The following is a 24346-nucleotide window of genomic DNA, read 5'->3' on the forward strand; positions in this document are numbered from 1 at the left end:
CATGGGCGGGCTCTTCAGCCCTGCAAGGCTTGTGTTGGTGAGGCAATCTTTACAATTGTACACTCGAAGTGTTTGGTGAACATGTATGTTTGTATGTGTAGACATGTGAGCTTGATACAGGCATATGCATGGATGGAAGTGTATAGAGAGGCTTGCAAATATTTTTTTACATAGGCGAAATAGGCATACGTGCTCAGATAGATGGATGAGACAGCTGTGATAGCATGTGTAGGCAGGTTGGACAGGGACATACTTACAATCCATTGACACCGGCATATGGCCCGGCATACGGACAAGGAACACTTGTAAACACGGGTTACCCTGTCTGTTACCCCTCAGTACAATATTACCCCGACCCCTTTGTTACCCCTTGGTAAGGGGCTACCCCTACCCCTTTGTTACCCCTTGGTAAGGGGTTACCCCTACCCCGGGGTTAGGTTACCCACCCCCCTTCGTACATAGCCACATGGGTAACCACTTACCCCTACCCTTACCCCTACCCCTAACCCCTGGGTTATGCTTAAGGGGGGGTTACCCCTCGTTTTATGCCATAGGGATTCTCGCCTTTCGTGGTATAGATCCTCCCCTTCCTCGGCCTCGCGACCACTGAAACGCCTAAGGCAAGGGACGGCTATTACACTTTGTCACAGCTCAGCTCAGCCGCATAACTGCGTAACAGGCATTTTGGACCAAGGAGACTAGCAAGCTCGTCGGCTTTTATACCTACTCAGCAGTTGACCGGATAGGTACGGACGCTGTATAGTTTACTGTTGCCGTTAGCTCGTCACATCGCTAGAGCTGTTTCTCTGTCTTGGCTATGCAGCCCCATAAATCCGGTTATAATGTAATAATGGTAAATCCGTTTGCATACCCTTGATCAGGTGAAATATATCGAATGGGCAAATGACTGCACAATGGCAACTCACAAGCTCAGCTTAGCCAGGACATCAAGTATTCCAAACCAATGATTTTAGCAAGCTCATTGTTTCTTACATCAACTCAACTGCAATCGGATAACTACGGAAGATGGCTCCAAACCGTCACTTGAACCACCTACCGAATATGCGCAAGGCAGCAGAACAATTACCAAAGCGTCAATACATCTTACTAAGGTACAGCAAGTCTGGGAGGAGCGCAATCTATGATTTATTCTTCTAACCGTCTGTCCTGTCCTGTGGATTGGGCAGTGGCAGGAATGGTTCTTGTTCCCCTCCTCCTGACCCCTCTAAGCATGGCTTGCTCCAGCCTGCATAGTGCATACCCGTGCAATTACCCATTGCTATGCACGGGGAACCGCTGGGTAGTACCGGGCAGTGTAATGTGAGTTGCTGACCGTGGGGTATGGCAACCCCTGATCCGTCCCTGGTGCAGCCATCACTGTGGATGGTTGCAGAACCTCTGCCGAGGGAGCGTTATTCTCAAACGTCACTACTTGTCCCAGGACTGGCCCCGTCACCGGCAAACCATCCACCACTGTTCCAATGGCAGGAGTCATATCTCTGCCACTGTACACGCCAATTACCCCAGCAGCTGCATTATGTTGTGGACCCGCATTGTTTTCTGTTGTGGAAACGGCAGCCATGGGTGCTCTTGAAGGCAGGGGCGGCATAGCAGCAAAGATGCTGTTGTTGATGCCGTTTCCAGGCAAAGGCAATAGGGATGCTGCTACAGCCACCCCCGAGGAAGCTTCTGTGGGCTCAGGTACATGGTAATAGCCCTCTTGCAAAGCCGGCCGTTCCTGTGTATACTGAGATTGCTGATAAAGACGTTCTGGTGTCTGCAGCTGGTCTCTCGGCCCAAGGACAACATTCTTGGCCGTCCCCTTAATTGCCTTCTTTACCAGCGCTGTGGGCCGCAGTTTGGAAACATTGAGCCCTGTCTCTACTACGCTGTGCATCAGCTGCATGCTGGTGTCAGTTGCCTGCATGCAGGTTGCGCAAGAAGGAAGGGATTGGAAAGCGTGACCATGGTGGTGAATTCCAAGCAGGACCAATATCGTACAAGATGTAAGCCCGGTCGGCTAACGAGATGCATGTCCAAAATCCCTCCCAAGCACCACTTCAATGCTGGGGCTCACATGCTTCTGAGGAGGCTTTCACATCTAAATGCTTGGCCACATGTGCAGCAGAGTTGTTAACACCTGGTCTGCACTCCCAACGGAGGTGCCAAAGGTCAGTGAGCCATCGGGTTCTGTAGTATCTGGCCGCTGAAAGGCCTCCATAGATGCTTGGTGGAGCGCCTTTGCGCATATTTATCGACGATGTGTGTGCCGTACTCTGTACAGCTACTACAGGTTCTGTACAGCTTCTACAGCTACTCTACACGAACCTGATACACGCACACAAGGTCCCCAAGAGGCCATGGTGCTTTAAAATAATTGTTGTTATCAGCCGCATGTTGGGCTCCAATCGGCAACAGGCGCCCTCCGGGAAAGCAGTTAGCCTGTGCACACAAGCTGCTGCCGAAATCAGCTATTGCTAAAGGCGGACGATCGTCTAGAACTCATAGCCACTGCCCTCACCATATGCAATCATACAATCCAGCTAAGGTGGCCATAACCGGCAATCGGACCAGCTGCTAACGTATTTGTCCTTAACGACTTCATTTAATGACCTAAGAAATGAACCCCTGAGATTGGACCCCTTGGGAATGACCCCTGACTTAAGGGTTATCGGTATTGAAAAATAAGCGGAAAAAAAACCATGTTGATTGCCAAGGACCCATCTGGTAAATAATTCTTCAAATTAGCCTCAATGTTCACTACCAGAATTTGGAGGAGGAAGCACTTGACATGCTCCCGAGATCCACAACACCCCTAACCCTGACCGCCCAGCTCCTGTTTAAGGGCCAAAATATTCTGCCAGACCGGCATTCTTCGGATAGCGCACCAAAACAAGGCACTCGATTACACGTCTAAACGCTACATTAATGACCTCCGTCTACATCGCATGCTTGGGCGCACCTGCGCCGCTGCAGGGCCGTACTTGTGGTACGCAACTTGCGTGGCTGCACTGTGTGTATGCGCAAGCACGATGCGTGCTGCATCAGCCAGACTCTCGTACAAGGCTTCCACCACCTCTACGCCAGCAACGCCGACCTTTCGGAGATCCTGCGATAGCAGCCACAGGCCAGCAAGGTTGGGGACTAAGGTAGTGAAGCCGAAAACCATAAGACTCTCCTCTTCCTTCTCAACACATCTTGATGCCGTTCTCAATGCTGATGAGGGGACATGGACGGCGGATGACAGCCGGTCCGTTTTGAACATCGCGTAGCAGCTTAGTTCTAAACCAAGGATTTGCCAGGTACTGTAATAGCTGGCCACTGGAAAGGCCGCTCATAAACAGCTGAAAGAGCGCATTATGGCGCATTTATAGACGATATGTGTGCCGTACTATCTATGTGGAGCCGTACTATCTATGTGGAACCGTACTATCTATGTGGAGCGAAACTGCTCTACCCGTCCAAAGAGGTCGAGAGCGTGGTGAGAGTTGAGGTGCACGCGTTTGATGCCCAAAGAGGCGACGGAGAGCAGTTGTAACGGAAGTTGACGAGCGGTGCCTCCTTGGGTTGATTTTGTGTAACATCCCAAACAACTGCGCGTCAGGTCCCATTTTCCTGAAAGGAATAATTGCAGCTACTCTCAGGATTTTACGGCCAAATTTATGGCCACAGCTAGCGAAATCAATTCCCAAAAGCCATCTACTAGTTACGGGATTCACCAAGGAGGGGATGACAGTCCCTTGGGAGGGTTTCACTGCCCAACCAAAATGTTAAGCCGCTCCCATGCAAGACACTGCTTTACGGATCTCCAGCAGAGCACAACTGCCTTTATTCACCCATCCGCGCATTACGCCACAGCAGCAACAAACAAGCTAATAACTTGCCTGCATCGATGCCCCTGCCACCCTTGTCTTGCCCATTTTGCGGCCCAGGTCCGAGGCGGCGATGCTCTGCGCCAGGTTGGCCGCTACAGTAGCCGTCACGCTAAGAGCCCCCGCCACTGCCCTGTTGCAGCAGTGGGTCATAAGGAGGAGAGCATACAGCATGCACATGTTGTTGGATGGGACGTATGAAGTGTGGAGTATAAGATAAGAAGCAAATGAGGACAATGTATGCAGGCACCCAGGCAGACAGCAGGCAAGCAGATAGGCACTACCCCAAAGGGCTCCAATCCCCTTGGGCCGCTTCTCCGCCAGGCTGCACCCAAAAGATTATATGATTCCAGACGCTTTGCGCCGGCAAAGACGTCTTGATATTTCGTGATCCAACGTGGGTTCGCATGCATCCATGTGGCGCCGTGGCCACGGTGACTGGCAAACTTTGTTAAAGGAAATAGAGTAGTGTATATAATGTGACAATGGAAACAACACTTGCGTCACCCTGCCTAGCCGAGGTTTGGGGGGTTGCAAATGCAACACAGCAGCGCCGCGTCCCCATGGCACTCAAGCCATCACCACCCCCCTAACAACGGCCAGATAAAACTACCAGGCAGATCACAATGCCATTTTTGCATGCCCAGCGATCTCCGCAGAATAGGGATCACAGGTCACGAGTCCAAGTCGGCGTGTGCCGACCAAAACATTTGCTCCAAGACATGAGGTAGCAGCAAGCGTGCATCTAGAAGCGGGAATGTGGCCAACAACAATATTCGTGGAAACAAGCAGGATGGAGTGCTTGCAAGTACGGAAGAAGAGTGGAAAGCCCGGAAACCTCCATGCGCTCACCGTCCGCTGACCTCAGCAGCCTGGGCCGCAACTAGCTTGGCTCGCTCCAAACGTGCCTGACGCGCAGATGGGGGCATACGGTCGTTTCAGAATACCTACTCCAGCTAATTGCTTCACCAGCCAGGGCTAACCCATTGCCATCATAAAAATCGAGGAGCATGCATTAACCTGATGTTCCCCAACCCGCATCCCGCTGGCCGCTTTAATGCCCCTCCATTGGGCCCCAACTAAGCCCAGACCCGGTTGGGCTGCCTAGCTACCTGAGCTTGAGGTGAAATTGTACATGGCTGCTCCGACGGTTGGATGCGCGCCACCGCCGCGTCTGCCCCTCGCCTCAGTGCCATTCCAGCCCAGGTCGCCGCCGCCAAAACGCCCGCCGCCGCCACCTGCCCGCCCTGCTGCAGACCCACGGCGATGCGGTCCGCCCTTCTGGCGGCACTGCTGGGCCCTGGGCCAGGCCCTGCTGCAGGCTGCGGAGCCTGCTTTGCCGCCTCAATCGTTGGTCTCTGTGAGCAGATTCCAGCGCACAAGTTACGGGGTGCGCCAGTGTGCACGCTGATGACCTCGTACTTGGCAAGCAGAGCACTATCAAAATGAGTGGCTGATGACCATTGATGCAACTGACTCGCTGGCTCAGCCCTGGGGTCAATGCATTCTATTAGATTCTCATACCGTTTTCAAGAACTCTCACCATTCGCTTGAAGCCCACAACCGTGCTGTCCTGGATGACATGTCCAGGTGCAAGCTGGGATAGTTCACCAGCTGCCTCACGGCTACCTAGCGATGAACGTGATCCATGACGTGAGAGCATCGTGTATCATTTGTGTGCTGCCCGGGAATACTGCCACCCAGGAAAACGTCACACTGACCGAAAGCCCTGAGCCTTCCCCCGAATATACCCCTCCCCGTCATCCTGATCAATGAACCATTTGCCATTTCACCTACCGACATACGGAGCGTGACGATCATGACTCATGATTCATGAGGCATGACGTGGGTGCGCCCTTTCCAGGAAACCACACAACGACATTCACCCACCTGGGTCACACCGTCATAACACCCACAAGCCCCATACGGCAATCAAACGCAAGCCACGCATGTCCTTTCACTCCCCCGCGGAGAGCTACTCGCATATGCAACACAAACCACTGTTACTTTGGATTGCACGCACCTGCGCAGGTGGCAGCTCTGTAGGAGCTCCATACTGCGCACCAACCGCCGTCCCACCAGCAGCACGTGATTCCTCGTGTTGCTGTACACGTTCGTAGTCTTGGTAAGCAGTACCAGACGCTAGGATGGCCTGTATGCATGCGATAGGAGCGAGGAGGCACATGCACACAGCAGTTCACGCAACACCCTCACCTCATCACGGCTCAGACCGAACGCGATTCACAAATGCGGTTGGTTCAGGAACTCCGCTTTAAGACTACATGCTACCGAAAATAAAAAAAGTATGTGGAAAGGTCGACCCTTGCGATCCGCATACTCCATCGTCGAGTAATCAGCCGGGGTGCATTAGGGATGCAGTGGGACCTGTCACGTGCAGCACCCCCATGATTGTAGGCAGGCTACCGGTGACCAGCATGAGTGGCTAAGTACCTTCACACATGCCGCATGGTAGCGCGACAATGTGCATTTATGGCGCACCTATCTCCGAAACTACATAGCATATGCTTGTACATGGCGCTCAGCAAGAGGAGGCCCGATTACGAAAGCGAGTACCGATAAGAAGCTGACTCGCACAATAACGAAGCTGCATCAACACGGTGCACCCTGCCGTACTTGCCTGCACCAGGTCAATCAGCTCCAACGCTGTGTCAGGCTGTAGCGTCAGGCAGTAGTAGCAGCTCAAGGCAAGAGCATCATCCGTGGGCTGTGGAGATGCAGGCGACGTTGCCAACGCTGCAGTGACCTGTGAGTTGACACCAGGCCACGCGCCAGCGCGCGCATCTGCGGTTGCCGCATCTGCCGGTGAAGTCAGCTGAAAGGCGTAGGTGTGATCATCGAAGCGAAGGGCGGCCACCGCACGCCCCAAAGCCCATCGTACCGAACCCACCTACGCGTCAACACATGTCATGGCCAGCAGTCAGTTAACGTAGCCCTCACAAACTACCGTCCCCGAAGACGGGCCAGCCTACGGGGCCAGCCCAGTGCACGCGTATTGCTTGGCTACAAGCTTGATGGGATCAAGTTACGCTCTTGACTTTCGGATACTCGGATCGGGGTGTTGCTTGCAGGGCAAAAAAAAATGATTCGGTCAATCGCCTCGAATCCCCTCTGGCATACCATTTCTGCTGTCACGTCAAGAACATTGGTAAGGGCTAATTGGGCACATGGCCACTACCGTGCTGTAAGCACGCACATCGGAAGTGCATACAAGCATTCTCTCACCTGCGCCTCAAGGCGCGTATCCTCATCGGAAGCAGTGTACCTAATCACGAAGTCGCCGTTCGCTATCGAGGTGACGGCATTGGTGGACCGTGCGACCTGCGATGCCAGGAGCTTGTCTCCGGAAGGCCTAATCAATATAGCAGGTAATACAGTGTCTTCTGCATACCTGGTAAACGGTGGCGTTATGAATCCGGACCAACGGCTCGCCCATCCCGCTGGAAAACTCGGATATATCACGTTATGTGTACTGGAGCCCTCGTATGCAAAAAAATAACATTCAGCCTGGTAGTTGAGGTTATAAGAAGGCAAGTTTCGCTGAATGAAAATGCTTCAATGAAAATTAAACATCCACTCTGCAGGGAAGCAGAACCTAGCGAAATCCGTAAGGGAAGAAGTAGCGAATCACTGCGCGCTAACTCAAGAAATAGTGGAACATCAGGCCTTATCCGGCCTTGGAAGGTGAGAAGGCTTCAGAAGGTGCGTAAGGCTAACCTGCAACGGTGTCGTACACACTACTCCAAACTGCATTACTTCAACAGCATTACTCCAACAGCAACAGTGGAAAACAGCACCAATGAGTTAAGGTAATCCATAACATGCTTCGCGCAGAGCGCAGCATTCATCACTAGCTCTTTACTAGCTTGTGTGCTCCAGACTCGTGAAGAGTAGAGCCAGCGGGCCAGCTGGCTGCGTCACCTGAGACGATCAGACCAGTCAAGACACCCACACAACCAGACAACGCAAGTCACCTAGACAGCAGAAAGCGAACCCAAGGGGTAAAGCTCAGAAGCCCACGACCACGGGGGAGTTTGCCATTAGGCTCCCCGATTGGGGCCCCGGACACCCCCCCCGACGGCCCACCAACAATTACTGACAGGAATTTGCACGTTGTTACTAGATGAGGACTGTGCTCCAAAAGCGCCAGAGATAAAAGAAGCCGAAATAAGAAGACGGATGGGCTTACAGCTAATCTTCCATCGATAGCCCGCTCTCGTGAACATAACTTGTCCGACACAATCGCAAAAATTGGTGGCCTGATTTTACCAAATCCCATCCTTACCGTGGGACCCCCAGAGCTGCAGAACCCCGAAGCTTGCCCCCAAAAGCTAACAACAACCCGATCAATGGCTCCTTTTGTAAGGCAAGGGCCAGGTATCAGCGCCGGATCTTCATTGCTGCAGCAGGTCTCTCTGCATCCCATATTTTATATCGCCGCCCGTGCTCCATGGCTGACACCGCAGCAAGAGCCACAACATCTCAAACACATTGTTACAATGTTTGTGGAGCTTGTACAAGCCAAAGTTGCTCGCGTAGCACTGGCAATTCTATTGACAAAGCTTGTGTAGGCAACTTCTCGGCAAAATTTTATTTATCTAGCGAACTAGGATCATCGGCGATCCCTATTCCTTCTTCTCTTAAGTAGCTATTTATCTGAGGCTTTGACGTCGAAAAGGCTAAGTTATCCTGTTATTCTTTGGGCCTTGGGTCCGTCTAAACGGTCTAAACCGTACGAGCTCGCTGAAGCTCGCAAGTCCTAAATCAGCAGCAGCAATAAAGATCGCAATTTCTCAGGAGGGCAAAAAATTTGTATCTGTACCATCAAAAGAGCCGTACAGCAGTGATGCGCCGTCGTTACAACATGTGGAGGTGTTGTTGCGTGGATGCACTCTAAGCACCCGGAAAAACGCGCCGCGCCGCATCACACAGCGTAATGCACTTATTTTAATACATAATTATGCGAGAACATGCAGCTCCCAGCAGCAGCTGCGCCTCATTACCTGCCAGCGTCTCCTAGTCATGCCGGCTGGCGGAGCTGGACGAAAAGCACCGACTTAGACCAAGTGTATCATTCCCATTGATACGTTCTTTTGCGTGCCATGGGGCAGTACGGTTTGCATTGACATGTCATGAAAATTCATAGACTAGCTACAAGAAGCACGCGATAAGGAAGTGGTGGTAAGTGTGCATGCGCATAATCTCCTTGAATTCACATTCAGCTTTTTACGCTCCATGCTTTTCTAGAAGCCCGGCAGGGTTCTGGCACGGCGAGGATAGATTCTGGGATAGATAGGCCTCCTCGAAACTCAACCTTGGACAAAGGCTCTTGGCTTTCTTTGCTAACCTGCGCCTCGCACAACTGACAGACATAATTACGGATGCCAGAACAGTTTGCAAAAGCGGAAGCTAGCTGCTGACCAGTCAATCTGGTCTATCTGACACACCCGTGTCAATAGCTACGCAAATCTTGGGCGGCAGACCTTGTCCGCACGGCATGTTCAGGCGCTCGCTGTGTTCGTTTGCGGAATCGTGCTTTCGTGAAAGTAAGCACAACGCTTGAAACTGCCCTTCTTGTACAACTTCAGCAGACGATTGTATCGCGTCATTAAAAGGAAAAAGTGCAGCAGCGTAGCAAGGACGACTGTTGCCGCCTAGCTCCGCCCTCGCCACACGAAAGACCAGGACAGGGCTGCGAAGGGCCGCGTCGATTGGAACTGAGCCTAACCTTCTCTGTACACAACCTTTCCATCAGAACCGAGCTACCTCAACAAATCTACCTCTAAAAAGTCTTCAAACTTTGGTGCGGCCAGCTGCTACAGCAAACCGCTGACCAACGCAAGCGTTCCTTGTGAGCGCTGGTGGGTGTAGGGTACGCTAGCACCTGCTATGGAGCTGCCCGACTTCAGCTTCTATGGCCGGGTCTTCCACGTCAAGGTTGACTCGGACTCAGGTAAGCCGCATCAAGACACGTAGATTGACAGCGCGCGACTCCACAGTCTTCAAAATGCTCCCACATAGTCGCGAATAACGCGCTAGCTCCCCATCCAGTAGTGCGTGTGTCGCCGTATGTACATATGGTTGCATGCAACCAGCTGCTGCTCAATTCAGGCCAGGCATCCCGGGCCATGTTTTCGTGCTGCGCGCTTTCCTGTGCATAAACAATTTTGTGTTGTTGTTGCTACAGAGTGAGAGGCTTCTGGGCCATTTGTGCACTTTGGATTGTCATGTAGGATTGAACTCCATGCAGCACCATACACCATTACCACACCGTACTGCCATACGAACTGCAAGTCCAGGGCGGTTGATTTGGCCTTCTAGAATCCCTCCTCATCCTTTCACCCGAACATCCGCAGAGACAGAGGGTTCAGCAGTCGCCACCAATCCAGTATGCGAATCTCCGTCCATCAACTGTGACCTCACCTCCACACCTCAGCATCATCGCGATAATCTCAAGCTCCCGTACAAATATATTGTCGGGGAAAATCGAGCCCAGGACCATAAGCCGCTAGTTGCAGTAGTGTCTTCAAACCAGACCAGACCTGTAGTAGCTGGTGCACAATACTCAAATCCAACACGCCACCCACTTCCTGCTGCATTACGTTCCTCAACGGGAATGTGACCCGTGTACATACTGTCAGCATGCCTTCGCGACGTCTCGTCTCTTCATGGCCACTCGGTTTCACCCACATTACGGACCTATGTTCATGCAGGCTACGTACGCATCAACTGCGCTGTTCCTGCGGGCGTGGTCCCCAAGCTTGACCGGGTGTTTGGCAGCAGGTTCCTGTGGTACGACCTGTACACTGGGGGGAGCACGACGGCAGTCGCCGGTGACTGCCGCTACACGGTGACCCGCACTAAATAGCGCCTGCCAAGGCCGCCAGCGGCAGATAGATGGGACCCAGCTGGTATTCCCTTTAGGGCCTGGCCAGCTGAGGACGCAAGCTGTGGCTGCCACCAGTGCTTGCGTGTTGGCAGTTGCACGATTCCTGGAGGCCGCGATTGCAAGCTAAATGCAGCGCTGGATGATGAGGGGTGAGGAGCTCGCAAGATGCGCGCCCCATCGTTTGCGCTCCCAAGGGATTTTTGTCTGCATGGACTAGTTCCGTGTGTAAAGCATGGTGCGCGTGGTTCGAAGTGCAGATGCATGTACATGGACAGATGCATGTACACATATCACCTATGTCCTCTATTTTAGAAACGCTGGCCTGCATGTGCAGGGGTTGCGCCAGAGCCGCCACCTTGTAGCCGGTATGGCAGCATCGTTGGGCGACCTTGAAAACCAACCGGCCGTGCCGGCCGTGCTTGTGCTATACAAGCTGATTCGCGTGCCTAGGGTGCGTTGTTACATCCCAATAGCTTGTGACCGACAACGGCATCCAAAAGTGCCATGGCCATCTACGGCAATTGTTGTAAGTCAACAATAGTTTATTGTGCAGAACAATAGGCAGTCTACATTTTGTCCTGCCCACTGTAATGTAATGCATTGGCTTCAAGCACAACTTCGCATTACACCTATTTCGTTGCTGACACTTGACGCATATGGAAAACACTTTCGAGCCGGTGTTCACGGCCTCAACGCTTTGCACGACACACCCACTGTACTTCACCTGTAGAAACCTGGCCCCCGCTCCTCCATACGAAACGAACGGGGAAACGAACGGGGCACCCTATCGCAGCACCTCCTGCAGTGCCGGGCCGTGCTCACGTCACGTTTTCTCGCACTCGTACACCCACCCATCCTACTGTGTGCAGCCCAGAGCACACTTCACGTGTGTGTGCGTCTATGCATACACTTACTTCACACTCTGCGCCCAGACTTAGCCAAGTCCAGAGCCAGGTTAGGAGTCGCTGAAACACATACAAGCAAAATACAGGTGTTTGTCTAATCATTGTATACTGTACAGCCCCAGCAGACTCCAGGTGCTTCACTAAAACATTACGGTTACAGACTACTATTGTACAGCTCGTCTGCACCAATCAGCAGCACCTTACCTCTCGCACTCCCTCATTAGCCAACGTTCCCCACCTCAAGTAACCCTCCGATCAAAGGAGGACACACCGTTGCATCGCATTAATCCGCTTTTGATTGTTAACCGCCTGCCAGTTTGACCATCCGCCCAGTGACCTGCCTTCCCCCTCTCCTCCGTAGCATGGTTCCATCAGTACCGCCATCCCTGCTGTCACCCACTTGCCCGGCATCCCCTAGCCCTCCTCCTCTTCCTCCCCATCGTCGTCGCTGCTGTCTGCCAGTGCAAAAGCAGAGAACAGACCTGCCAGAGCGGAACGCGGCCGCTTGCGAGGTAGGGCCCCCGGAGCGTCATCTGCGACCTCCGTCCTCCTGTCGTGGCTAATGGCAACATCGGTCACAACACCCGGCAGACACGCGCCAACGTGAGCCCCATCAGGATTTTGGGCCCCGCCCCACGAATCAAAGCCCGCGTTGTCAACAGAGATGTCAGCCGCACCGTCATGGGCGCCAGGGTCACACATCCTGTTCATATCATGTGGGCCTCTTGACATGTCATCGAAACCACCGGCGTGCCCATCCCCGCGGCCGGCACCAGGGCCCGCCAGTGCCGTACTTCCTTCCACAACCCCCATTCCCTGGTGCTCGGCTGCTGCCTCACTAGCGGCGATGTCGGCGGGAAAAGCAGGTGGCCCGCCGCTGTCGGCGGCAACTTTGTCGCCGTCGCCTTTGCCGTCATCCCCTGGACCCCCGGGCCCGTTGTCTGTGCCCGTTGCAACCTGCCGACAATGCTCGTCCACAGGCCTGAAGTTAACGGGCGCCAAGCATGCCGGCGTATCTTCTGCGATGAAGTCAAATGAAAGCAGTGCCTGCTCGTCAGCTGCAGCCGCAGCCGTCACCATGGCATCTCTCAGCGCCTGCGTCGACATCGCCGCCACGGCTTCATCATTGCGTGCAAAAGGCGGCGACAGTAACTGGGCTGGCGGCGAGGTTCCGCCCTCCAATAGGGGTTCAGGAAAACGGCTCTTAATACCGCTTCCGCCTACACCGCCGTTAACGCCAACACTGTTGCACCGTACTTCATTTGGCGGCGGATGGTTTACAGCAGCGGCAGGAACACGGTCCGCGTCTCGGATGCTGCCCCCTGCCTCGCCCTGGCCCTGCCGCTCCTTCCAATTCGGTTCCAGCTCGTCCTCGATGGTGCCAGTCACCTGTCCAACAGAATCCACCCGTATTACACACTGATCGGTAGAAGAAGTCCCCAGAACCGCCGCACTTCGTCCGCCTCCGCCTCCGCTTCCACCTCCAGCCCCGCTGCACCCATCACCTTCACTGCCGCTGCTACCACCACTGCCGCCGCGTTCGCCGCAGTTTCTTCCACCGTTGCCATCGCCACCGACATGCGCGCTTTCTGCACTGTGTGCGGGGTCTTTGCGGTGTCGCTTGGCAGCCGGTGGGCTGTCTCCCTTCCGGCGGTCCACTGACACTGTCGTGTTGGAGAGCCCTGGCCCATCACGTTGTAGCTCATCCCCATTGGGGCGGCAGGCAACTCCCCTCGGCGACCCTGCTGGGGGCCCAGCCGTGTAGGGCGCAGAAGCAGACGGGCGGGCCATCTCAAGATGCTGGCTAACGGGGCCCAGCAACTGTTGCTGTTGCTCTGGCGGTGCTGTGTCCGCAGTCTCTGGGCCGGCCCCCTGGTGCAGCTGAGGCTGAGGCTGCAGGGAGGGTGGCAGGTCGACCCCCACCGGCTCCATCGCTTCAGTGGCGTCCATGCGTCCCCACTGGTGCTGCTGTTGCCGCTGCTGCTCTTGCCTCTGCTCCTGTTGCCGCTGTTCCCGCTTAACCGGCGATACCGACAACGGCACTGGTTCGTTGGTGTCTGCCGCCGCATTGCGAACCCCTCCGTCCTGCACTGCCGCTCCGCTTGCATCCACCGCCATGGCGTCTTCCCGTCCTGACAGCGCCACCGGGGCCTCAGAGGCACCCGCCACAGACTGGGCGGCACCCGCCGCCCTTGCCCCAGCGGCCCCCGCCGCCACCGCTGCTGCCGCCAGTGGGCTGCCGCTCTCCTGCGTCATTAGAGCACCCCCCTCAGGCCCAGCAGTCAACCGAATAGGTATCTCAGCCCTTGGCTGCATTGCCAGCAATGGGGATGCGGCCGCCGCTGCCGTCGCCGCGGCGCTGTCAGGCACGCAGGCGCTGCTGCTGCCGTTGTTTGCCAGACCGTGCGAAAGCCGTGCGTGTGCCCTAAGTAGCGTCTCCGAGCGGCTCAGAGATGCGGCTGTGGCTGTGTTGGAATGCGGCTGCGGCCGCTCCACCTTGCTGGCACGCCCGGCAGCGACGGTGATGACGTCAGCTGCAACGGTGGCAGCAGTTGCAGCAGCGGTGATCAAAGGGATGGTAGCTGCAGTTGCAGCGCTGGTTGTAGCAATATTGGTGGCGGCCGTTGCACTAATGGACGTAGCACCGGTCGCGGGTGCCGCAATGCCGGCCGTTGCCTGCAATTCGGCCGTTACAGGAACCAGCGGGGCCGAATTCGGTGACGGCCGTACGGAGATGCCAGCTGACTTGAGCGGCTGTAGCGAGCTGCCGCTTAGAGGCTTGACCGTGTTAAGATCTGCGCCGCGAGCTACAGCCGCCGCCAGTGCAATCGTTGGTGCAGACGCGGCCGCCATTACTGCGGCCGCAACTGGCAGCGGCCCATCAGCTGATCCCGCCTGCTGCGCCGCAACGGCTGCCGTACCCGACGGACGCCCCAGGGAGCGTGCGCCGCCAAGGCCGCCGCTGCCGCAGGCGCCTGCGGCTGGAACGACGGCAAGTGGCCGCACCAGATCTGCAGTGCTCGTACATGCGTCCACGACCGACGCCTTGACAGGTACCGCCGCCGCGGCTGCAGCAGCAGCAGCGACAGCAGCAACTGCCTCCTCCGCCTTGGCCGCTGTCGCCTCAAGCTCCTTGCAGCGTTGCCGCATTACCTCTGCATCTGCGGCCGCCGCCGCGGCTCGCTCCATCGCCGCCGTGAATCCTCCGCTGAATCTCTCTTGCAGCAGCTGCAGGGCCGCCGTCAGCTGCTGGCGACCCGCTTCCGCCTCCTCCAGCGAAATCATCCCCGCCGCAACTGCCTCCGCTAACCGATTCCGCTCCACCAGCGACGCCGCCAGCTGCTCGTCCCGCACGGCCAGCTGCTGACGAAGGCACAAAGCCAGGTCCTGCGCGTTTGAGGTACACACAGCCCTGGGTAGCCCTTGTAACCGACACCAATGGACCAATCGCAGACTGCTGCTTGCAATCATTAGCCACAAGGGATTGTGTGGCGAGGCGGCTTCCCGGGTAATCGGGCTCCCTGCGGATTCTTTACTGGGGGAACCTTTCTCTGTTCCCCTTGTTCGTTGTCACTTCCCTTGCCGTTAAGGGAGCACACACATACACACACATACATACGCACACAACACCCTCCCCCCCTTCCGAACCTAGCCTCTCCACTCTCATAACACAACCCCCAACCCCCTAGCCCCCAGCCCACCTGTGCCGAATGCAGCTGTGCCATGAGTTCGTTGTTGTGCAACCGAAGGGCGGTACAGCTTGACTCGGACGTACGCAGCCGCTGAGGGACGATCAAAGGGAGTGGATGAGAAGGGGGATAAGACGAAACACGCGCGAGTGAAGCTGCTGCAAAGGAAAGAGTGTACAGGAAGGAGAACTGACCAGTAGTCGGTTTTGAAGGAGCCGGGCTCGGGATGCTGCAGTGATGACGACCGCGGAAACTACCTACCTAGCAGCCGAGACTAAAATAAGAGCGGAAGAAAAGCAGTAGAGCCAAGGAGTAAAGGTAGTGTGTAGAGGCGGCGAAGAAAGTAGTAAAAAACTGATGATGTGAGCTGGAATAAAGTTTGCCGCCGGCCTGGCGGCTGCATTGGACCAAAACCTGGCTGATATGCTGGTAATAAAAAGCTGGTGACATGCAAGTGCTCCTCCCAACCCCCCAACACGCGCCCGACCCGACTGACCCAACTATCCTAGTCCGGCCAGCCGACCGACGCAACGCGAGAGAAGGGGGAGAGGGAACGGGTGCAGGCGGGAAGATGGCTGGGTCGTATGTGATATCGACTACATGGAGATGGTGAGGTGCGTAGGATGACGGATTATGCTCGATATGCTGGTTCGGTGGGCACGTGTGTCGCACTACGGCGCGAGAAACCCCTGGCGAGGGAAGACATGCTTGCACGAGGGTTTCATGCGTACGGCACGTCCGGACTGGACGACTGCCGGACATACGTTGTGCCGCACAATCCTTGTCTGGCGAGATTACTTCCAGCCATACAGTACGACAAAATATGGCGCGGCAATATGACACGATGCCGTACCATACGAATCGTGATATGACACGACACCATATTACAAAGTGCACCGTAAGTGTATTGCGCCCCGAGCTACGCGGTATCGGGCAACTCGGGTCGCGGCAGGGTGCATGGCATCACCAGCCCGAGTCTGACGCGGCTTTGTGTATGTAGGGCAACACAATATCGGCCCAACCAATTGCCTAATTGCCCTCGTCCCCTCGCTCGCTACCCCTCTGTTCGCACACGCATCCCTCCCCACCACGCACCTCAACATCCCCCACGCGCCCCTCATATTCCCCTCCCAACCGGAGCCCACCTCTGTCGTTGACTGCACTCTCTCCAAGCAGCGCCGCAGCCCCGCCGCCAGTGGCACCAGCCCTCTGTCCCCGCCCCGACCGCACCCCCTGGGCCCTTCTGCCCCGTCCACTGCTCCCTCCCCCAGCTGCTCCTCAACCCAGCGCTTGCAGGCCACCAGCCCCGCCTCCTGACTCTGCTGCCGGGACCGCAGCTCCGATAACTGGACACGGGGAGACGGGGGGGGTCCGGCGGGTGATGGGGGGTGCATCCATGGGCGAGGACTGGTGAATTATTGTGTGGGCTACGACCAACACCACTCCAAAGCGCCGAAACAAACATCGCACATGCGTCCTCACCCAGGCCCAAAGGGTTCCATCTTGGGGGGAGGAATAGACCAGCAACGGATGCAAGTGAAGGGCGGGTTAATTGACGTCCGCAAAGGCAGAGGGGCCGAGACGTGTCCCGGCGCCAACCCGGGATACCCTTGGTAGTTCCCATCCAAGTATTTGGTATGTACGTACGTATGTATGTATGCGACCTCTGCAAAAGGTCTGCATCTGCTGATTAGGTCAGTTGGCACCACCTGGTGGTGCGGCCATTAGCGAGGGAGTCATTGGCGGTATATGACGACCTCTTCCTTGCCATATACTATCTCTCGTATATTTGCCAAACAAGCTGCCGCACAAAAGCTTCCATTCAACATCTCCCAACGCCCTTTAGGCCGTTACGCGCTTTCCTGGCTTGCCAGTGTGTTCATCCATCTTTTCTGCCCTTCAATAAAACGAGTCCATTACAGGAAAACATTTCTGCACTCAAAACCCCTCTCCCTTTCTTCCTACAAGCCGTCCAAACCACTGCGTCACTAACTCTGCCCCAGCCCCTTCCCTCGCATCCCTTCCCCGCTATATCCCCCTTCCCTTCCTTGCCTGTTGCCTCAGCGCCGCCTGCTCCCCCTCCAGCGCCTCCACCAGCGCACCCATGCCCCTCAGCTGACCCGCTGCAGCCGCCCGCTCAGCCTCCTTGGCACCCAGCTCCTCACCGAGGGAAGCCAGCGAGGTCTGCCGTACGGGAGGGGCAGGTATGATAGGGGCTTGGTGGTTGTAGGGTTTGGCGAGAGGTGTCGAAGGCACATAATGCAGCCTCGGTACTTAGGATGGGTACATCGTGGGGTGGTTTCAGATCCCGACTTCCGACGCGGCCATGGAAACGGAGTTACAGTGGTTTCCCTCCTCCCGCCCTCTCCAGGCTCTCCTCCGCCCTGGCTGTGCGCCTCCCTCGTCCATGGCTCTTGTCCAGCTGCCTCGCCCGCCCCGCCGCTCCGCATATCTGTTGCCTGTTTTTGCTCGCTCTCCCCCTTCTCCTTGAGGCACCTCCTCGCGGGTCACACTTGCCTGAGCCCGTCAGCAACCTCCCCTCCTTCCAACCCACCTGCAGCTCCGAAATCCTCCGGTCCCTGCCAGCCAGAACTCCCTCCAGCGCCAGTCGCCGGCCCTCCAGCTGGCGCCGAAGCTCCGTCGCCAAGTCCTCTGCTGCCGCCGCGCGCTGGGCCGCCGCCGCTGCCGCATCCTGAAGCTCCGAAACTCGGGACCGTACTGCAGCCCGACTCGCGGACAGCTCCGACTCGAGTGCAGAATGGGCCTGCCAGAGGTGATGATATGCAGAGACAAGCGGACTATCAACCTCCAAGGGAAAACGAAACAGTGAGTATCTACATCTGACCAGAACGCTGGCAAATTGGAGTTTAAGCGACATTATTTTTCTTTTGTAAACGCCCCGGAAGAAATGGACTGTTTTCATGTGGGGTTCGGGTTTTAGGGTTTTCTCTGGCACTCAAGCTCTGTACAGCAATGGCTGTGCTGCGGTGTGCTGTCTCGTTGGTCCGTATACCGAAGGCCGCCACCATCTAACGTGCGGCTGTTGCAAAACGCCCCATGATGGGCTGTGTGCGCATAAGTAGACGCTAGGGGGCTAGCCAGACGCAGAAGATTTACGATTAAACTTCATCACATGAGCATGCGACCCCGGTCACTCCGACGTGCCGTAATCATGCCGCTTTTTGAGCACCGAGCCATGAAAACGAACTCGCCTGACCCCATACAAAAGGCGAGAATGTCCGGAGAAGGCCCTATAGCCAACCCTGGTTTGGCGACACCGCTGCATTAATTTAGCAGATGGAGGTCCTAGATCCGGTCCCTAGACAGAACCCCGACATCGCGAGCGTAAGATTGTGGCGAGCTGCTGAGATGCGGAGTTCATACCGCAATTAAGTTCGCACGCTGTTTTGGTGGCGACTGCTGGAACCTCTGTCTCTACGGATGTTCGGGTAACTGGATGAGGCCGAATTCTAGATGGCAGGATCAAACCGCCTTACAAAACTATCAGTTTTAACTTCAAATATTAATCGTCCATGGCGCCCCCGGGTTTTACGGAACCCCTCATTCGTGGCGGGACGTACAAATCCTGTTGCAAAGCGTTGACCAAGCATGCAGGAATCTGCTTTCCAAAGCGACATGTAGGTGGGCGGCAATATCATTCCCGCGAGTACAAATATTTTTGACCAGGTCGACTCAACAACGCAGAAACGTGTTCATATCCGCGAATTCCAATGGCACCAAGGCGCGACCTTCCACTCCACTCCTTTCCTCTCCAAGCCTCTCCGGCAAACCAGGGAAAAAGCCCCTTCCCGGCCCAACTCCAGCCCTGTATGGACCGTCAACTCCCCGTTTGCCACCGTCCGACCATGCCTCACCTTCCTCCACCTCTCCAGCTCCGAAGCCAGTGCCTCTTTTTCCCCCCGCACGGCCGCCAGCTCACTTTCAAGCCCCGACAGCCGGACTCCCAACCGCGATAGAGCCACACCACCACCGCCAAGACCACTGCCGCCAGCTCTGAGGCCCGACCCAGCACCGCCACCGCCGTTCGCTGCCCCGCACCCGCCATCACCTGCTGCTGCAGTGGCTGTCATCGCTGTTAGACCGGCCGAGCCCGGTACAAAAGCGCTGGGAGCAAGAGGTGGCGGTGTTCTCACTACCGGTGATAGAAGGGTGAAGGGCGGGGGAAAGGAGCTGGCGGAGGGTCGGGCAACACCACCACCGCCGTTGCCATCGACAGAGCCCCTGTCCAGAGAGGGATCTGTGTTGGGACCGTGGTGGCCGGAGAGGTGGTCGACGGGTAGGGTGGCCGCGGCGGCGGTGGCAGTAGCGGGGGCCGCGGCAGAGGGACTGCTGGCTGAAGGCTGGTGCGGCAGGCCCAACCCTGAAGCCGCCGTGTTATTATGCGCAGATGAAGGCTGCCGTGATATAGAAACACTTACAGCTTTGGGAATTGAGTCCGGCGGTGGCTGCTGAGGGAGGACCTGCTGTGTGACCAAATCGGCAGCGGCTGCCAAGCTGTCCATGGCGGAGCTGCTGCCGCTTCGATTCATTTGGCTTAATGAAAATGAGCAGCCTGGCGAGAGCTGCTGTCGCTGTGGTCACGCTAAACCCATTTTTGAAGTGCGAGCTAGCGTGTCGGGGCTTTCTTGGCGCGGCTGCCAGCAGCGAACAGCGTGCTGTGCGGAGGCCCAAGAAAGGCGGAATCCTTTTCCGTATGATTTCAAGCGTGACCAAAAGATTGAAGGGTAATTGGTCTGAAGGAGATGCTGACTTTAAGATGCAGCAGCCAGCCTGCGACCAGCGGGTCCTTGGAATGCTGAAACACATATTTTGGCCAAAATCATAAACATCTTATTCGCAGTACCTTATAGGTTGTTGGTCGTATTGTACCAGTACTGGTATGCGGATGATGAGGAGCTCTGAAGCTGTCTCGCGCTCGATATTGAGGATCCAGCCAAGGCACCAAAAGCAGTCGCAGGAAAAACAATCAATGCGTATGACATATGCAAGCTTGCATAGATTTTGATTTTCAGGAGGAGTTGATGCCCGATCAGCGACAATGTGTCAGTTGATGTCGTACGCGGCGTAAGACATGCGTCAAAGTTAGCGGGCCAGTCCAAGGACTACGTTGGTTGCAGATTATATGAGGAAGCCACATGTCTTACCTGCAAACTACAAGATGCAGGAAGGTTTGCCCTCTGGTTGAAAGTACAGCCTACCATACTGCTGCAGTTTACTCGAACTGCAAACGTTCCTGCATTTTAGAACTCACTATGGGGCTAAGTCCAGCAGTGTTGCAGAACGATGTCATAAAGGTGTGGGAGAAGCAGTATCATTTGCCTCAAGAGGTCGACGGCGATTCTCGAACCCACAAAAACCTAGTTCACCTTTACCGGCCTCCAAGCTCAGATTCGCCAGGCATTCTGGTAGCCTGCGCCGTGATTGGCTGCTGGGCTTCGCTTTTCATCCATGCGTTGTGGTTTATCAAGCTTCCGTGGGCAAGCGAGCAGCCTAGCTCGTGGCTGCATATTATAGCGGTGTTTTTCTCGTTAGAGTTCCTCTATACGGGGCTCTTTATCACGACCCATGACGCAATGCACGGGACCATCGCGCTACGCAATCGACGCCTCAATGGTGAGCACTTCAGAGCGCGATCTTTTCTGTGTTTTCCTCAGACGCCCGCTGACGGTACTGGCATGCTGTCAAAGTGCCAATGCCTGTTAAGGGGGGCTCGTACGGTAAATTTGAGTACTAAGCTCCGGTTTAGACGATTAGCAGGGGTTGACATACTTCTCGGACCTATAACTCGTAAAGAAATCCCCCGTCCATTTGCTCTTTTTTCATTCTTATGGAGGAGGCAGTAGCAAAGCCCCCCAAAAAACGAGCATGTGGTGCATCTATGGGCTTGATCTTGATGTGTACAGTGCTAAGGTGAAAGATTTCTTAAGGCAGCGTCTTTAGGGACAGTTTTGCGCCAGTTTGATGGTGATGGAGCATCGGATCTCCCCACGAACAGGCGAGACCAGGTGAACATCGTCTCCCCAATTGGGGATGCATCCATAGCTGCAAGATTGCGGTCATGCCACCAGACGGCACCGGCCCTGCATCAGCCTTGGAGCCGCTCCGAACACCGCATAATGGTCACACCCTCTGACTTGGCGCTTTCCATCTCCACGGTCCTGCAGACTTCCTGGGCTGGCTGGCCATCAGCTTGTACGCATGGTTTGACTACTCCATCCTGCACCGCAAGTGAGCCGCGCAACCTGCACCTCCCCCGGGGGAGCAGGCGGTGACGAGAACGCAGGCGGGCAAAGAAATCAGGATGGAAAGAAAGCGGGTGGGTCATAGCATCGCTTAGGAGTATCCCCAGGAGGAACAGTCCAAGACACGAAAATTGCGTGAGGAGGGCTAGAAGCATCCAACGTTCCAAACAAAAACGGAAATTGCAAGGTCCGCCGGGCTTTGGCAGCGTTGGCCCCATCGTCGCGATTGCAATGACCAGGCTTATGTTGTAGCTGGCCGCCGAAAAGGCCTTTCGAGATGCTGGGAATGCGCTTTAGCGTGTATCTTTATCGACGGTGTGTGCTGTACTATACGATAGGTACTGCAGCATTATGAAGATATGGTCTGGAAAGAATCATGGAAACTTGGTAGAACGGGTCGCATACATGACAATCTGTACAGGACGGAACTTGGGAAACGGCAACCGGGCTAGCTTTGGGCTCGCTGTGAGGACTGACGGGTTGTCGCGACATCCGATTGGCGACCAGAGCGGGACCAGCCGGGAACAAGTATGTCTTTACATCTTACGCATCAAACCATGTTTGCTCTGGCCCCCAATCCTCGTCATTGCACCGTCATGTCCACATGCCGTCAACCCCCTCTCCCCCTGCCCCTCTTCCCTCGTGCTCATATGCAGGCACTGGGAGCACCACAACCACACGGGCGTTCCGTCGCTGGATCCAGATTTCCACCACGGCAACCCGAACATGCTGCTGTGGTTCGGACAGTAAGTCGTGGGGTGGAGGGCGGCCCCGACAGGGAAACTGGGCAAGATTGGTGGGTGGTGGAGGGATGGGCAGGTACTGCCCGGCAGACTGATGTGCGTTCCTCAGCGTCAAGACTCTGCAGGGCCGCCATCTCTTAACGTGCCAATACAAGGCCGATTGCGCACACTTCGGTGTCGTTTTCTGTCGTTTTATCTGTTGTATGCACGAGCTGATTCGGACAGGCGAAGTCCCATCCTAAAAGTCGTGATGGCTCAATCCCGCATTGGATGTCCATGCTTCCCATCTGGTTTGTTCTCCTTGTCCCCTTTGTTTCACCGCCATAGGTTTATGTGGTCGTATATGACCGTGACTCAGTTCATCAAGATTGCTGCCTGGTCCAACGTGTTGCTGCTGCTGGGGACGCCCCTGGCCAACCAGCTGGTGTTCATGACGGTGGCGCCGCTGCTGTCCGCATTCCGCCTCTTCTACTACGGTGCGCAAGAACGCCACGGAATCGGAAGCTGGGAACTTGTCCTGTAAAGTGGGAACAAGAAAAGCCCTCAAGGGGCATGTGGGGTCGTGCAGATGACCTTGCTGATAAAACGGAGGCAGAACGAGCGACCCCACTCGCATCTCACCTTACCACCTCCTCGTCCTCCCCTCTCTCCGTACCTCCTCTTCATCTCCATTCGCGCTCGTTGGGAATGGATGAGGTCGATATCCCAAGCGGTCTCGAGGGCTAGGGACATCCACACCTGACCCGCCTCACTGGATCTTCTGATAATCAACTTGTCTTTATTTGTTTGGCGGCTCTTCAAGGCGCTCATGTTCTGGGTAGTGGACTCCTTTAGTGGAGCTGGACATCCGCCTCTCCATTGCATGCGCACTGCTGGAAGCGATCTTCGCCAGACCACTCAACCACCTAATTGTAACCGCATGTCGTGTCTGTGCTCTTGGCCTGATCATATATGTGCCAGGAAGCTTACATACTGCTCGGGTGGCCCCAGGCCGTCCTTCACCCGCTTCGCTCGTTATGCACCATGGGACACCCTCCTTTGTGCCATGTCCCCACGTGGTGACGACCCTACTGCCACCGCAATTCATTCCGTCTTCCCGTTCCTCGCAAAATCCTTACCCTTTTCTTTTGAACTTCGCCTGCCCCGTCCACGTTGCAGGCACATATGTTCCACACCACCCGCCCATGGGTCACTTGGGCCCTATGCCCTGGCAGGTATCCCGCTCCTCCACCGCCCCCGCACTGATGTCCTTCCTCACCTGCTACCATTTCGACATGCACTGGGAGCACCACCGGTGGCCCTATGCGCCCTGGTGGCAACTGCCTGTGTGCAGAGACCTGGTCAGGCGGGCCACCGCTGCATCCTCTGCCCTGTACGGCGGCGCAGGCGTCACGACCAACCCGCGGGACATTGCTCGGGATAAGAAGCATCCGCATAAGACACAGCACAGAAGGGAGGGTCTGGACCCCCCGGGAGCACCGCCAGGGGCTGCGGCAGCAGCTGCCGTGGTCGCAGCGCGGTGAGAGGGGGCCCACAGAGTAACGCTGCAGGATGTGCAGGGGGGAAGAGCGGTGACGGCGATGTACATGCTGCCCCGCAGGTGGGCAGGGGCTCTGTCCTGGGCTTCTGTGAGCATTGCCCTGGATGTGTGACTGTACAGCATCGGGATTTCCACCCACGGCAGGTTTTGGGTGGACGCGTGTGCGCATGTGTATGAGTGTGTGTGCCACATCATTCCTGAGCAAGGGGCTGACGCTGGCCAGGATCAGCTATCCTAATCAGGTGGTCTGACGGATAGAGAGCCGAAACACTCTTCCCAAACGAGGGAAGAGGGACGTTAAGGGGCGCTGCTCCCCGCTTGCTCGACCTGGAGACTGCACGCGCTGAGCGGTACGGCTACAGCCGTACAAAACACGAGGCCACAGTCATGCCGTCTCCAACGGGATCCTCATTTGCAGCCGTTGCCG

At 55.9% G+C, this 24346-nt stretch overlaps 4 protein-coding genes across 4 annotated transcripts; 2 read left to right on the plus strand and 2 right to left on the minus strand.

Moving 5' to 3' along the window:
- Nucleotides 1-620: 620 nt before the first annotated feature.
- Nucleotides 621-5006, minus strand: VOLCADRAFT_107694 (uncharacterized protein). Its single transcript, XM_002957475.1, has 5 exons — nt 4985-5006; nt 4725-4780; nt 3885-4005; nt 2963-3109; nt 621-1921 (listed from the first exon to the last, which is right to left on the minus strand). The coding sequence occupies exons 3-5, from the start codon at nt 3918-3920 to the stop codon at nt 1280-1282; spliced, it is 825 nt and encodes a 274-aa protein (XP_002957521.1). The 5' UTR covers nt 3921-4005; nt 4725-4780; nt 4985-5006; the 3' UTR covers nt 621-1279.
- A 4773-nt stretch (nt 5007-9779) lies between these two features.
- VOLCADRAFT_107696 (uncharacterized protein) lies at nt 9780-11838 on the plus strand (the record flags this gene model as incomplete). The annotated part of the gene is made up of 4 exons (XM_002957437.1): nt 9780-9843; nt 10604-10740; nt 11114-11230; nt 11649-11838. The coding sequence occupies 4 exons, from the start codon at nt 9780-9782 to the stop codon at nt 11715-11717; spliced, it is 387 nt and encodes a 128-aa protein (XP_002957483.1). The 3' UTR covers nt 11718-11838.
- A 260-nt stretch (nt 11839-12098) lies between these two features.
- Nucleotides 12099-20200, minus strand: VOLCADRAFT_98573 (uncharacterized protein; the record flags this gene model as incomplete). The annotated part of the gene is made up of 11 exons (XM_002957476.1): nt 12099-13073; nt 13139-13426; nt 13608-13994; nt 14415-15071; nt 15386-15466; nt 16519-16719; nt 16856-16875; nt 17476-17557; nt 17928-18137; nt 19249-19631; nt 19813-20200. 11 exons carry the CDS (start codon nt 20198-20200, stop codon nt 12099-12101), a joined length of 3672 nt encoding a protein of 1223 aa, XP_002957522.1.
- Nucleotides 20201-20421: 221 nt separating this feature from the next.
- Nucleotides 20422-24050, plus strand: cbk1 (beta-carotene ketolase). The gene is made up of 5 exons (XM_002957438.1): nt 20422-21007; nt 21559-21622; nt 22293-22382; nt 22707-22855; nt 23538-24050. The coding sequence occupies exons 1-5, from the start codon at nt 20530-20532 to the stop codon at nt 23900-23902; spliced, it is 1146 nt and encodes a 381-aa protein (XP_002957484.1). The 5' UTR covers nt 20422-20529; the 3' UTR covers nt 23903-24050.
- The last annotated feature ends 296 nt before the right edge of the window (nt 24051-24346 follow it).

Source organism: Volvox carteri (genome assembly GCF_000143455.1).
Source record: "Volvox carteri f. nagariensis unplaced genomic scaffold VOLCAscaffold_74, whole genome shotgun sequence".
Classification (NCBI taxonomy): domain Eukaryota; kingdom Viridiplantae; phylum Chlorophyta; class Chlorophyceae; order Chlamydomonadales; family Volvocaceae; genus Volvox; species Volvox carteri.